Genomic DNA, 12,888 nt, shown 5'->3' on the forward strand with positions numbered 1-12,888 from the left:
TCCTGTTTCGAAGGTGACTGGAATAGTTCAAGGGTTACTTACAGAAATATAGGACTCGCTGCGCCCCTGTTGGATCTCGGCCTTGCTGAGGGATTGGATCTGCACGAGGAGGTAGGTTTTGTGTGGATCACTTGTAAAAACTAGCTGCAGAATATGGACAATATTAAAATTAGTTCTCGTCTGAAAAAGATCCAGTGGCTAATTCAGTTTTCACGTAATGATGCTTTTTGGATTATACAGGTACTAGCACACGGAGAAACAAATTGCCTGAATTTAAGAATTTGGTTGGAACATAGAACAGGAGGAGGCCATTCAGCCCCTCGAGCCTGTTCTGCCATTCAATTAAATCATGGCTGATCTGTATCCATCTACCTGCCTTGGTTCTGTAACCTTTAATACCCATTTCCTAACAAAAATCTATCAATCTCAGTTTTGAAATGTTCTATTGACCCCAGCATCCACAGCTTTTTGGGGGAGAGAGTTCCAGATTTCCACTACCCTTTGTGTGAAGAAATGCTTCCTGACATCACCCCTGAACGGCCTAGCTCTAATTTTCAGGTTGTGCCCTCTTGTTCTGGATTCCCCCACCAGAGGAAATAGTTTCTCTCTATCTACCCCATCAAATCCTTTCATTGTTTTAAACACGGTGATTAGATCACCCCTCAGTCATCTAAAATCAAGGGAATACAAACCAAGTTTATGCAACCTATCCTCATAATTTAATCCTTTAAGCCCTGGTTATCATTCTGGTGAATCTACCCTGCATTCCCTCCAATATATCGTTCCTGAGGTGCAGTGCCCAGAATTAAGGTAATATTCCTGAAGGGATCTCTACAACTGAAGCATCACTTTTACATATTAAGCCAAGACCCCAGCTGCCTGTTCAGGAAGAAAGCCATCATGTCACTATTCAGAGAACAACAGGGAGCAGTACCAGTGCCCAGGCCAACATTTCTAAACCAACGCTACCAAAAACACATTAACTGGTTAATCATCTCATTTTACTTTTTGTGAGGTCTTGCCAGGTGCAAATTGGCCGCCCTGTTAAACTACATCACAGTGAATGCATCTTTGGCTGTAAAGTGCTTTGGAACCTCCTGAGAATGCGAGAAGGTTGCTACATAATTATATAAAATGTACAGCACAGAAACAGGGCATCCGGCCCAACCAGTCCATGCCAGCATTTATACTTCACTCGAGCCTCCTCCCATCCTTCATCATAGAAACATAGAAAATAGGTGCAGGAGTAAGCCATTCGGCCCTTCAAGCCTGCACCGCCATTCAATGAGTTCATGGCTGAACATGCAACTTCAGTACCCCATTCCTGCTTTCTCACCATACCCCTTGATCTCCCTAGTAGTAAGGACTACATCTAACTCCTTTTTGAATATATTTAGTGAATTGGCCTCAACAACTTTCTGTGGTAGAGAATTCCACAGGTTCACCATTCTCTGGGTGAAGAAGTTTCTCCTCATCTCGGTCCTAAATGGCTTACCCCTTATCCTTAGACTGTGACCCCTGGTTCTGGACTTCCCCAACATTGGGAACATTCTTCCTGCATCTAACCTGTCTAAACCCATCAGAATTTTAAACATTTCTATGAGATCCCCTCTCATTCTTCTGAACTCCAGTGAATACAAGCCCAGTTGATCCAGTCTTTCTTGATATGTCAGTCCCGTCATCCCGGGAATCAGTCTGGTGAACCTTCGCTGCACTCCCTCAATAGCAAGAATGTCCTTCCTCAAGTTAGGAGACCAAAACTGTACACAATACTCCAGGTGTGGCCTCACCAAGGCCCTGTACAACAGTAATAACACCTCCCTGCTCCTATACTCAAATCCCCTCGCTATGAAGGCCAACATGCCATTTGCTTTCTTAACCGCCTGCTGTATCTGCATGCCAACCTTCAATGACTGATGTACCATGACACCCAGGTCTCGTTGCACCTCCCCTTTTCCTAATCTGTCACCATTCAGATAATAGTCTGTCTCTTTGTTTTTGCCACCAAAGTGGATAACCTCACATTTATCCACATTATACTTCATCTGCCATGCATTTGCCCACTCACCTAACCTATCCAAGTCACTCTGCAGCCTCATAGCATCCTCCTCGCAGCTCACACTGCCACCCAACTTAGTGTCATCCACAAATTTGGAGATACTACATTTAATCCCCTCGTCTAAGTCATTAATGTACAATGTAAACAGCTGGGGCCCCAGCACAGAACCTTGCAGTACCCCACTAGTCACTGCCTGCCATTCTGAAAAGTACCAATTAACTCCTACTCTTTGCTTCCTGTCTGCCAATCAGTTCTCAATCCACGTCAGCACACTACCCCGAATCCCATGTGCTTTAACGTTGCACATTAATCTCTTGTGTGGGACCTTGTCGAAAGCCTTCTGAAAGTCCAAATACACCACATCAACTGGTTCTCCCTTGTCTACTCTACTGGAAACCTCCTCAAAAAATTCCAGAAGATTTGTCAAGCATGATTTCCCTTTCACAAATCCATGCTGACTTGGACCCATCATGTCATCTCTTTCCAAATGCGCTGCTGTGACATCCTTAATAATTGTTTCCATCATTTTACCCACCACTGATGTCAGGCTGACCGGTCTATAATTCCCTGTTTTCTCTCTCCCTCCTTTTTTAAAAAGTGGGGTTACATTGGCTACCCTCCACTCCATAGGAACTGAGCCAGAGTCTATGGAATGTTGGAAAATGACTGTCAATATGCATCCGCTATTTCCAAGGCCACCTCCTTAAGTACTCTGGGATGCAGTCCATCAGGGCCTGGGGATTTATTGGCCTTCAATCCCATCAATTTCCCCAACACAATTTCCCGACTAATAAGGATTTCCCTCAGTTCCTCCTTCTTACTAGACCCTCTGACCCCTTTTATATCCTGAAGGTTGTTTGTGTCCTCCTTAGTGAATACCGAACCAAAGTACTTGTTCAATTAGTCTGCCATTTTTTTGTTCCCCGTTATGACTTCCCCTGATTCTGACTGCAGAGGACCTAAATTTGTCTTTACTTACCTTTTTCTCTTTACATATCTATAGAAACTTTTACAGTCCATCTTAATGTTCCCTGCAAGCTTCCTCTCGTACTCTATTTTCCCTGCCCTAATCAAACCCTTTGTCCTCCTCTGCTGAGTTCTAAATTTCTCCCAGTCCCGGGTTCACTGCTATTTCTGGCCAATTTGTATGCCACTTCCTTGGCTTTAATACTATCCCTGATTTCCCTTGATAGCCACGGTTGAGCCACCTTCCCTTTTTTATTTTTACGCCAGACAGGGATGTACAATTGTTGTAATTCATCCATGCGGTCTCTAAATGTCTGCCATTGCCCATCCACAGTCAACCCCTTAAGTATCATTCGCCAATCTATCCTAGCCAATTCACGCCTCATACCTTCAAAGTTACCCTACTTTAAGTTCTGGACCATGGTCTCTGAATTAACTGTTTCATTCTCCATCCTAATGCAGAATTCCACCATATTATGGTCACTCTTCCCCAAGGGGCCTCGCACAATGAGATTGCTAATTAATCCTCTCTCATTACACAACATCCAGTGTAAGATGGCCTCTCCCCTAGTTGGATCCTCGACATATTGGTCTAGAAAACCATCCCTTATGCACGCCAGGAAATCCTCCTCCACCGTATTGCTTCCAGTTTGGTTAGCCCAATCTCTATGCATATTAAAGTCACCCATGATAACTGCTGCACCTTTATTGCATGCACCCCTAATTTCCTGTTTGATGCCCTCCCCAACATCAGTACTACTGTTTGGAGGTCTGTACACAACTCCCACTAACATTTTTTTCCCTTTGGTGTTCTGTAGCTCTACTCATATAGATTCCACATCATCCAAGCTAATGTCCTTCCTGACTATTGCATTAATCTCCTCTTTAACCAGCAATGCTACTCCACCTCCTTTTCCTTTTATTCTATCCTTCCTGAATGTTGAATACCCATGGATGTTGAGTTCCCAGCCCTGATCATCCTGGAGCCACGTTGCTGTAATCCCAATCACATCATAGCTGTTAACATCTATTTGCACAGTTAATTCATCCACCTTATTGCGGATACTCCTTGCATTAAGACACAAAGCCTTCAGGCTTGTTATTTTAACACCCTTTGTCCTTTTAGAATTATGATGTAGTGTGGCCCTTTTTGTTTCTTGCCTTTGTTTACTCGGCCTTCCTAATCTAATCTCATCTAATCCTATCAGCATGACCCTCTATCCCCTTCTCCCTCATGTACTTATCTAGCTTCCCCTTAAATGCATCTATACTATTCGCCTCAATACTCCATGTGTAGCGCGTTCACCACTCTCCGAGTAAAGAATTTTCTTCTGAATTCCCGATTTGATTTGTTGGTGACTATCTTATATTGATGGTCTCTAGTTTTGCTCTTCCCCACAAATGGAAACACTGTCTCTGTGTCTACTCTATCAAAACCTTTCAGAATTTTAAACACCTCTATTAGGTCACCCCTCAGCCTTCTCTTTTCAAGAGAAAAGAGACCCAGCCTGTTTAGTCTTTCCCCAGTGCCTCTATATCCTTTTTATAATATGGTGACCAGAACTGCACACAGTAATCCAACTATTGCCTAACCAAGGTCCGATACATAAATTTAAGTTGTATCTTTTTCAGCAAAATAAATGTGTCCAAAAATGGAATAAAGTCACCCGCAGTAATTCAAGTGTGTGTATTAATAGAACAAGGACTTTCTCAACCAATTGGAAGGGATATCAGAATTGCATTACTTCCCAATGCTTCAAGGGGCGATATAACTTACGGCATGTTGACATCAAATGTACACATCATATATACACACGCACTGACAAAAGCGACACTCCTCCGTGCTGCACACTATCCTGCCTACAATGGTTACTTAATGCGGTCTGTTGTATCTAACGAAGAATACAGTCATTTCAACAGATTCATCACTGTGAAAGTAATGTGCGGGAAACACAATTCCAAAACACAAACACATTACTGTAGCAATAGCTTCAGTTTGAAATATGAGCCTAGCGAAATTTTTAGAATAGACAACTTGACAATTTTGAAACCATGATTTCATGGAGAGCCTTCTATGAAGTGTATTGTACTTTTCCCAAAGGGATTTATTTACTGTAAAGACTCCAGAGGACACACCTTCCTCCCTAACTTTGACCAAACAAATCACAGTCTCTTGGTTGCAAACAATAATTTTTGTTAAGAATCAGAAATTGTTAACAATATGTAGGCTTTTCTCATTTTCTGCAATTGTTAGCATTTAAACCTCCTTCCTTCTCTGGTTTCACAACCCGTTTCGAGTGAGCACGAGACCCTGGACAGTGTAGTAAAGGGAACAGACTTTATTGATTTACAGCACAGTGATTGGCCCAACTGTACACAGAGAGAGACACTTTTCCACTTCTGTATCTTTTGAGCTTCCTGAAGAGCTATTGAAAACTGTGCTCCTTTATACACCATATTTATCCTTCATCAAAGGTACATGTCACAGATAAGACCTCGTGACGTATTTATTCCCAAATCCTTTGGCGATAGTGCTCCAGATTCATGTAAACACTTGTAGTTATTTACGTCAAAGCTACTCCGCTCAAACAAGATTTCCTGGCCTAACTGTTCTTAACCGCTTTGAAGAACAGGCATTTATCAACCATTATCTTTCTATACTAGAGTTAATGGATCCCTCTACTTATGTTTATTACCCTAGCCTAACTTGTAATTCGCACCAAGTCCTGCTCACCCACCACCTCTGAGCTCGCTGACCTACATTGGCTCCCGGTTAAACAATGCCTCGATTTCAGAATTCTCAGCCCTGTTTTCAAATTCCTCCATGGCCTCGCCCCTCCCTATCTCTGTAATCTCTTCCAGCCCCACAACTCCCAGAGATATTTGATCTCCTCTAATTCTGCCCCCTTGACCATCCCTGATTATAATTGCTCTGTTGCCAAGGCCCTAAGTGCTGGAATTCCCTCCCTAAACCTCTCTACCTCTCTTTCCTCCTTTAAGACACTCCTTAAACCTACCTTTTTGACCAAGATCTTGATCATCTGCTTTCATTTCTCTTTATTAGCATCAAATATTTTGTCTTAATATACTCCTGTGAAGTGCCTTGGGACATTTTACTATGTTAAAGGCACTATATAAATTACAAGTTGTTGTTGCTGCCGCCAAAGTTAAACTTTAATCACTCGTGGCTGACGTCATTACGGTCATGTATTTCTTTGCACATGCACTTTTCATATATAACACACAGACTCTAAAAGCAGAAGATAAATTATGCTTCCTTCTCACGACTCTTCATAGCCCTCCTGTTTATCTTGGAAAGTCTGTAGCTGCTCCATGATACAAGATTAACTATTAACCCTTAACGCCCCAAGATGTCCAAGGTATAACTCTCTTGGATGCCCAATAGGAGTCTTACTGTGACTCTGTCTCCTTCGTAACAAAAGGTGAAAATTGACAGGAGGCTGAGGGCATTGATTCCTCACTGGAGGCATCATCATCAAAGGCAGTCCCGTGGAATCGAGGAAGACTTGCTTCCACTCTTAGCATGAGTTCTTAGGTGGCTGTACAGTCCAATACAAGAACCACAGTCTCTGTCACAGGTGGAACAGATAGTCGTTGAGGGAAAAGGTGGGCAGGGAGCCTGGTTTGCAGCACGCTCCTTCTGCTGCCTGCACTTGATTTCTGCATACTCTTGGCAACGATACTCAAGGAGTTCAGCGCCCTCCCGGATGCACTTCCTCCACTTAGGGTGGTCTATGGCCAGGGACTCCCAAGTGTCAGTGGGGATGTCAGGGAGCTTTTGAGGGTGTCTTTGTAACGTTTCCTCTGCCTGTCTTTGGCTCGTTTGCCGTGGATGAGTTCCGAGTAGAGCGCTTGCTTTGGGAGTCTCGTGTCTGGCATACGAACTATGTGGCCTGCCCAGCGGAGCTGATCAAGTGTGGTCAGTGCTGCGATGCTGGGGATGTCGGCCTGGACGGGGACGCTAATGTTTGTGCGTCCCAGGGGATTTGCAGGATCGCTGGTGGTATTTCTCCAGCGACTTGAGGTGTCTCTGAGCCATACAGGAGGGCGGGTATTACTACAGCCCTGTAGACCATAAGCTTGGTGACAGTTTTGAGGGCCTGATCTTCAAACACTCTTTTCCTCCGGCGGCCGAAGGCTGCACTGGCGCACTGGAGGCGGTGTTGGATCTCGTCGTCAATGCCTGCTCTTGTTGATAGGAGGCTCTCGAGATATGGGAAGTAGTCCACGTTGTCCAGGGCCGCGCCGTGGATCTTGATGTCTGGGGGGGGCAGTGCTGTGCGGCGAGGACAGGCTGGTGGAGGACCTTTGTCTTACTGATGTTTAGCGTAAGGCCCGTGCTTTCATATGCCTCGATAAATATGTCGACTATCTTCTGGAGTTCAGCCTCTGTATGTGTGCAGACACAGGCGTCATCTGTGTACTGTAGCTCAACGACAGAGGTTGGAGTGGTCTTGGACCTGGCCTGGAGACGGCGAAGGTTGAACAGCTTCCCACTGGTTCTGTAGTTTAGTTCCACTCCAGCGGGGAGCTTGACAACTGTGAGCATGGCAGCGAGGAAGATTGAGAAGAGGGTTGGGGCGATGACGCAGCCCTGCTTGACCCCGGTCTGGACATGAATTGGGTCTGTGATGGATCCGTTGCTAAGGATCACGGCCTGCATGTCGTCGTGGAGCAGACGGAGGATGTTGACAAACTTTTGGAGGCATCCGAAACGGAGGAGGAGCTCCATAGACCCTCGCGGTTGACAGTGTCAAAGACCTTTATAAGGTCAAAGAAGGCCATGTATAAGTGCTGGTGCTGTTCCCTGCATTTTTCCTTCAGCTGTCACGCTGCAAAAATCATGTCCGTTGTGCCCCGGAGGGGACGAAATCTGCACTGCGACTCTGGGAGGAGCTCCTCAGTCACAGGGAGAAGACAGTTAAGGAGGACTCCAGCGACTTTCCCAGTGGTTGATAGCAGGGAGATTCCTCTGTAGTTGCCACAGTCGGACTTGTACCCTTTTTTAAAAGATGGTCACGATAACTGCATCCCTAAGATCTCCCGGCATGCTCTCCTCCCTCCAGATGTATTTGCACCAGCAGTGCCTCTCTGCCATACTTCAATGCCTCAGCAGGGATTCCATCTGCTCCCGTAGCCTTGTTGTTTTTTTAGCTGTCTTATGGCTTTTCCTACCTCGTGTAGTGTTGGGGTCTCACTGAGGTGGTGGCGGGTAGCATGCTGCGGAATGGAGTTGAGGACACTCGAGTCAAAGGCAGAGTCTCGATTGAGGAGATCTTCGAAGTGTTCCTTCCAGCGGGCCCTGACTGCCTCGGTGTCCTTGATGAGTGTTTCCCCGTTCTTGGCCAGCAGTGGGGTGGGGCCTTGGGTGTTTGGCCCGTAGGTGGCCTTGGCTGCGGTGGTGAAGAATCCTCGCACATCTTGGCTGTCGGCTAGCTGCTGTATCTCCTGCGCTTTCTCCATCCACCACCTGTTCTTTAGGTCCCGGGTTTTTTGTTGGACCTCAGCCTTGAGCCATCTATAATGCTGCTTTGCTGCTCCAGAGTTGGGTTGCTGCTGGAGGCTCAGACATGCCCTGTGTTTGCAATCTATTAGTTCTTGAATCTCCTGATCATTCTCATCAAACCAGTCCTGGTGTTTCCTGGTTGAGTGGCCAAGCGTCTCTTTGCAGACAATGGTTATGGAGGCCTGGAGGGCAGACCAAGCGCTGTAGACATTCTGCATCAAGGCACGCCAGGTTAGCTGTGAGGCGCTTACTGTAAAGGGTTCTCTTAGCTGGGTCCTTAAGTGCCCCAGCATTGACTTTTTTGCGACACTGCTTCTGCTGTCCCCTTTGCTTTGGAGCTATGTTGATGTCGATGATGGATCGGATTAGGTGATGGTCCATCCAGCAGTCGTCAGCTCCTGTCACAGCACGGGTGATGCGTACATCCTTGCGATCCCTGGCTCAGACGATGACATAGTCGATCAGGTGCCAGTGTGTGGAGCGAGGTTGTTGCCACGATGCCTTGTATTTGTCCCTCTGGCAGAATAAGATGTTGGTGATGACAAGTTCATGCTCTAGACATTTTGTCATGAGTAGGGTACCGCTAGAGTTGGCTTTCCCTACCCCCCTCTCTGGCAATTACGCCTCCCCAGAGGTCTGTGTCCTTGCCGACCCTGGCGTTGAAGTCGCCGAGGAGGATCAGTTTGTCGCCCGCGGGGACGCAGGTCAGGGATTTTGAGAGGTTGGAGTAAAAATCCTCTTTGGCCTCATCTGTTGCATCGAGTGTTGGGGCGTAAGCACTGATGACTGTGGTGCACTGCTTCCGGGATAGGGTGAGTTGAAGCATCATGAGGCGTTCGTTAGTCCCACAGGGGAAGGCTTTGAGACTGTCGACCAGCTTGTTTTTGATGGCGGCGTTCTGCCTCTGGTTTCCCTTTCCAGAAGGTGGTGTAACCTCCACCTTGTTCCTTGAGCTGTCCTTCCCCTGCCTGCAGGGTCTCGCTTAGGGCTGCGATGTTGATATCAAAGCGTCTAAGTTCCCGGGTAACTATGGTGGTGCGGCGTTCCGGTCTGTCACTGTTGGGGTTGTCCATGAGGATCCTGACGTTCCAGGTCCCGAACTTCATGTTAACGGAGTGGAAGATGCCTGTGCGTGATTTCTTTTAACGTGGGGTGGTCGTTGCACACCAGCTACCACACGGGCTTAGCTGAGCGAGGTCTTGGTCCAGTGGCAAGGGGGTCCAGGATGACTGGAGACCAGGCACTGCTATATGAGCCTAATTGCCTACAGTGTGGTGTTGGCTACAGGCTTGGCGCTGGGTAGCACCCTTGGTGGTAGGTGATCCAAGGCTTGGTTGGGGGCAGGCATTGGGGGGGGGGGGTGGCAGTGGTGCACTGGGATTCAGAATGGGGGGGTCACAGCCATTGTACTCACCATGTGCTGGAGGAGGAGAGGAGGCCAGGCCAAGTATGCAGCTCCCTAGGGAGCTCCCCTGCTAAACAGCTCCTCGGCAACTCCCATCTTCAACCTCCCCCCCTCCCACTGTCTAAACTTCCCCAAGCCCCAGCCCTACGCCTAATAGATCCTAATAGGGGGTCTTAAACACTTAAATCCCCGCCCTAACCCCAACCCCGCGAATCCCAAAAGTTCGGGTCTACCTCAGGCCTCCCGTCACACTACACATCGGTGACTCGACATGACTTTGGCCTCCCGGCTGGACCTCCTGCGGCGACTGGACCTGGCTATCAGGCCTCCACCTCCTCCCCCCACCCATCTGGACTTTCCTCACTGGAGTATGGTTCAGTTGGCAACGGGCCTTGCACTGCCCAAATGCCATTCGTGAACAAGATGATGAATGTTGGCAAACTATTTTATCTTTTAAGGGGATTGGTACACCATCAAGACAGATCAATGACCTCACTTGAAATCCATTTCCAGGAAGGGTCAATAAGTAACAGTCAGCAGTAGAAACTCTGGCTGAGTTTCCCATCCCGAATCCAAGGGTGCTCCAACCAGCTATAGTTCTACCACTGCCGTTCCATGAGAGATCAGCTAGCACAGTACAGACCGGCTGTTAAAACTGGAGCCTTCCTGGTCTCAGCTACTCACCACATTAATAGGCAAATAAAGTAAATATTACAAAAGTTCAACAAGATATCAAATTAAAAAAAGACTTGCATTTATATAGCACCTTTCACAACCTCAGGTCGTCCCAAAGTGCTTTACAGCCAATTGAGCACTACTGAAGTGTTGTCACTGTCAACGTAATGTCGGAAATGCAACAGACAATTTGCGCACAGCAAGCTCCCACAAACAGCAATGTGATAATGACCAGATAATCTGTTGTAATGATATCAGTTGAAATAGTGCCATGGGATCTTTTGCAAACACCTGAGAGAGCAGACGGGACCACAGTTTAATGTCTCATCCGAAAGACGGCACCTCCAACAGTGCAGCACTTAGTCAGAAGTTTGTGGGTTCCAGTCTCAAAGACTTGAGTATAAGATCTAGGCTGACACTCCCAGTGCAATGCTGAAGGAGCAGATCCCACAGCACTATTTCGAAGAGCAGGGGAGTTATCCGCAGTGATCAGTCCAATATTTATCTCTCAGCCAACACCCAAATCAAATTATCTGGTCATTAGCTCATTGCTGTTTGTGGGAGCTTGCTGTGCACAAATTGTCTGCCGTGTTTCCTACATTACAACAATAACTACACTTGGCTGCAAAGTGCTTTGGGACGTCTTGAAAGCGCGAAATATGTTATATAAATGCAAGTTCTTTTTTTCATAATGAGTAGGTAACAACTGAGCCACAATGTGTGCAGTCTGATCGGTCTAGGGAGCACAGGATTGCCTGGCTAAAAGCACACCTCTAAATTGGATTTAAAAAGGGGAAGAGTTTACCTGAGAAGCTCCACAGTTTTCACATTTGTCCGAGCTCTTTGATGGCATTGCTACAATGGCTTTCGGAGGCGTGGAATATTTTGGGTAGGCAGCGGACATGCAGTTGCTCATACCCTGTGACTGCATCGTGGCCACAACCTTCACTCGCTCACAGCCCTGAGTCGAGCAGTAGCTGTGCCCTTCCCGAGTGTGCTGTGCCTGGAGCATTAGAAACAGCAGCCTAAAGATGAAAGATGAGCATTCATTTATTTTCGCAATTCAACACAGGTGATGGTGTGCACATGTGGTGTGAACTTTTGAACATATGCAAAAACTGCCCTTTAGACTCTTAGTGAATTGGTTCCAAAATGCTTTTTCCTCCCCTAGACCCTTCAGCAAGGTAGTTTATAGCACACAAGCAAGCTATTCAGCACAACAGGTCTATGCTGGTGCTTATGCTCCACACGAGCCTCCCATCTCTCTTCCGCTCACCATATCAGCATATCCTTCTATTCCTTTCTCCCGCATGTGCTTATCTAGCTTCCCCTTAAATGTATCTATGGTAGCGAGTTCCACATTCTCACCACTCTCTGGGTAAAGAGATTTCTCCTGAATTCCTTATTGGATTTATTACTGACGATCTTATATTTATGACCCCTCGTTTTAGACTCACCCACAAGTGGAAACATCGTCTCTCTGTCTACTCTATCAAACCCTTTCATTATCTTAAAAGACCTCTATCAGGTCACCCTTCAGCCTTCTCTTTTCTAGAGAAAAGAGCCCCAGCCAGTTCAGACTTTCCTGATAGGTATATCCTCTCAGTTCTGGTATCATCCACGTGAATATTATTTGCACCTTCTCCTGTGCCTCTATATCCTTTTTATAGTATGGCATCTTAGAATCAATTCACAAAAAGTATTAAAATTTTGCACCTGTAAACACGTCCGGTCCACATTTCCCCCATTTTAAATGCCTTTGTCACATTTAGAATGGAAACTGCCTCTGCAAACTAGTCATGCTGTAATTACAGCCTCCCACCAAATGGCGGTGCTGTAGCACCTCAGTTTTGAGCCTCCCAGCAACTTAACCTGGTACTGCTGAGAAACTCCTCAGCTCCAATCAGCTCCACTTCTCAGATTGCCCAGATATTTCATAGAATGATGAGGCCATTCAGCCCATTGTGCCTGTGCCAGCTCTTTGAAAGAGTTATCTAATTGGTCCCACCCCCCCTTCTCTTTCCTCCATAGCCCTGTAAAATGTCCCCCTTCAAGTATATATCCAATTCACTGGACACACATTTTAAAAAGTCATCAAATAAATTAGGCCTGACTGCAGAGAATGGTCAAGTAATGGAGTTTTTATCTATACAGACAATCCCAGAATTGTACAGTTGTTTGATCAATTGTTCCTTTGATCTAGGAGTATGAACTGTGCGAATATTAAATTCAAATGGAACAGTTTTGTATTTTTTT

At 46.2% G+C, this 12,888-nt stretch overlaps 1 protein-coding gene across 3 annotated transcripts in view; it reads right to left on the reverse strand.

Moving 5' to 3' along the window:
- Positions 1 to 12,888, reverse strand: part of cemip2 (cell migration inducing hyaluronidase 2) — a 166,173-nt gene that overhangs the window by 14,772 nt on the left and 138,513 nt on the right. For 2 of the 3 annotated variants that reach the window (XM_070887505.1, XM_070887497.1), the window contains exons 20-21: positions 11,438 to 11,657; positions 43 to 144 (exon numbers count right to left, since the gene is read on the reverse strand). In XM_070887505.1, the coding sequence (XP_070743606.1) occupies positions 43 to 144; positions 11,438 to 11,657 (322 nt within the window). The remainder of the gene's footprint in view (positions 1 to 42; positions 145 to 11,437; positions 11,658 to 12,888) is intronic. The other variant, XM_070887515.1, reaches the window with a different exon arrangement.

The sequence above is a fragment of the Pristiophorus japonicus genome, chromosome 1 (genome assembly GCF_044704955.1).
Source record: "Pristiophorus japonicus isolate sPriJap1 chromosome 1, sPriJap1.hap1, whole genome shotgun sequence".
Taxonomy (NCBI): Eukaryota; Metazoa; Chordata; class Chondrichthyes; family Pristiophoridae; genus Pristiophorus; species Pristiophorus japonicus.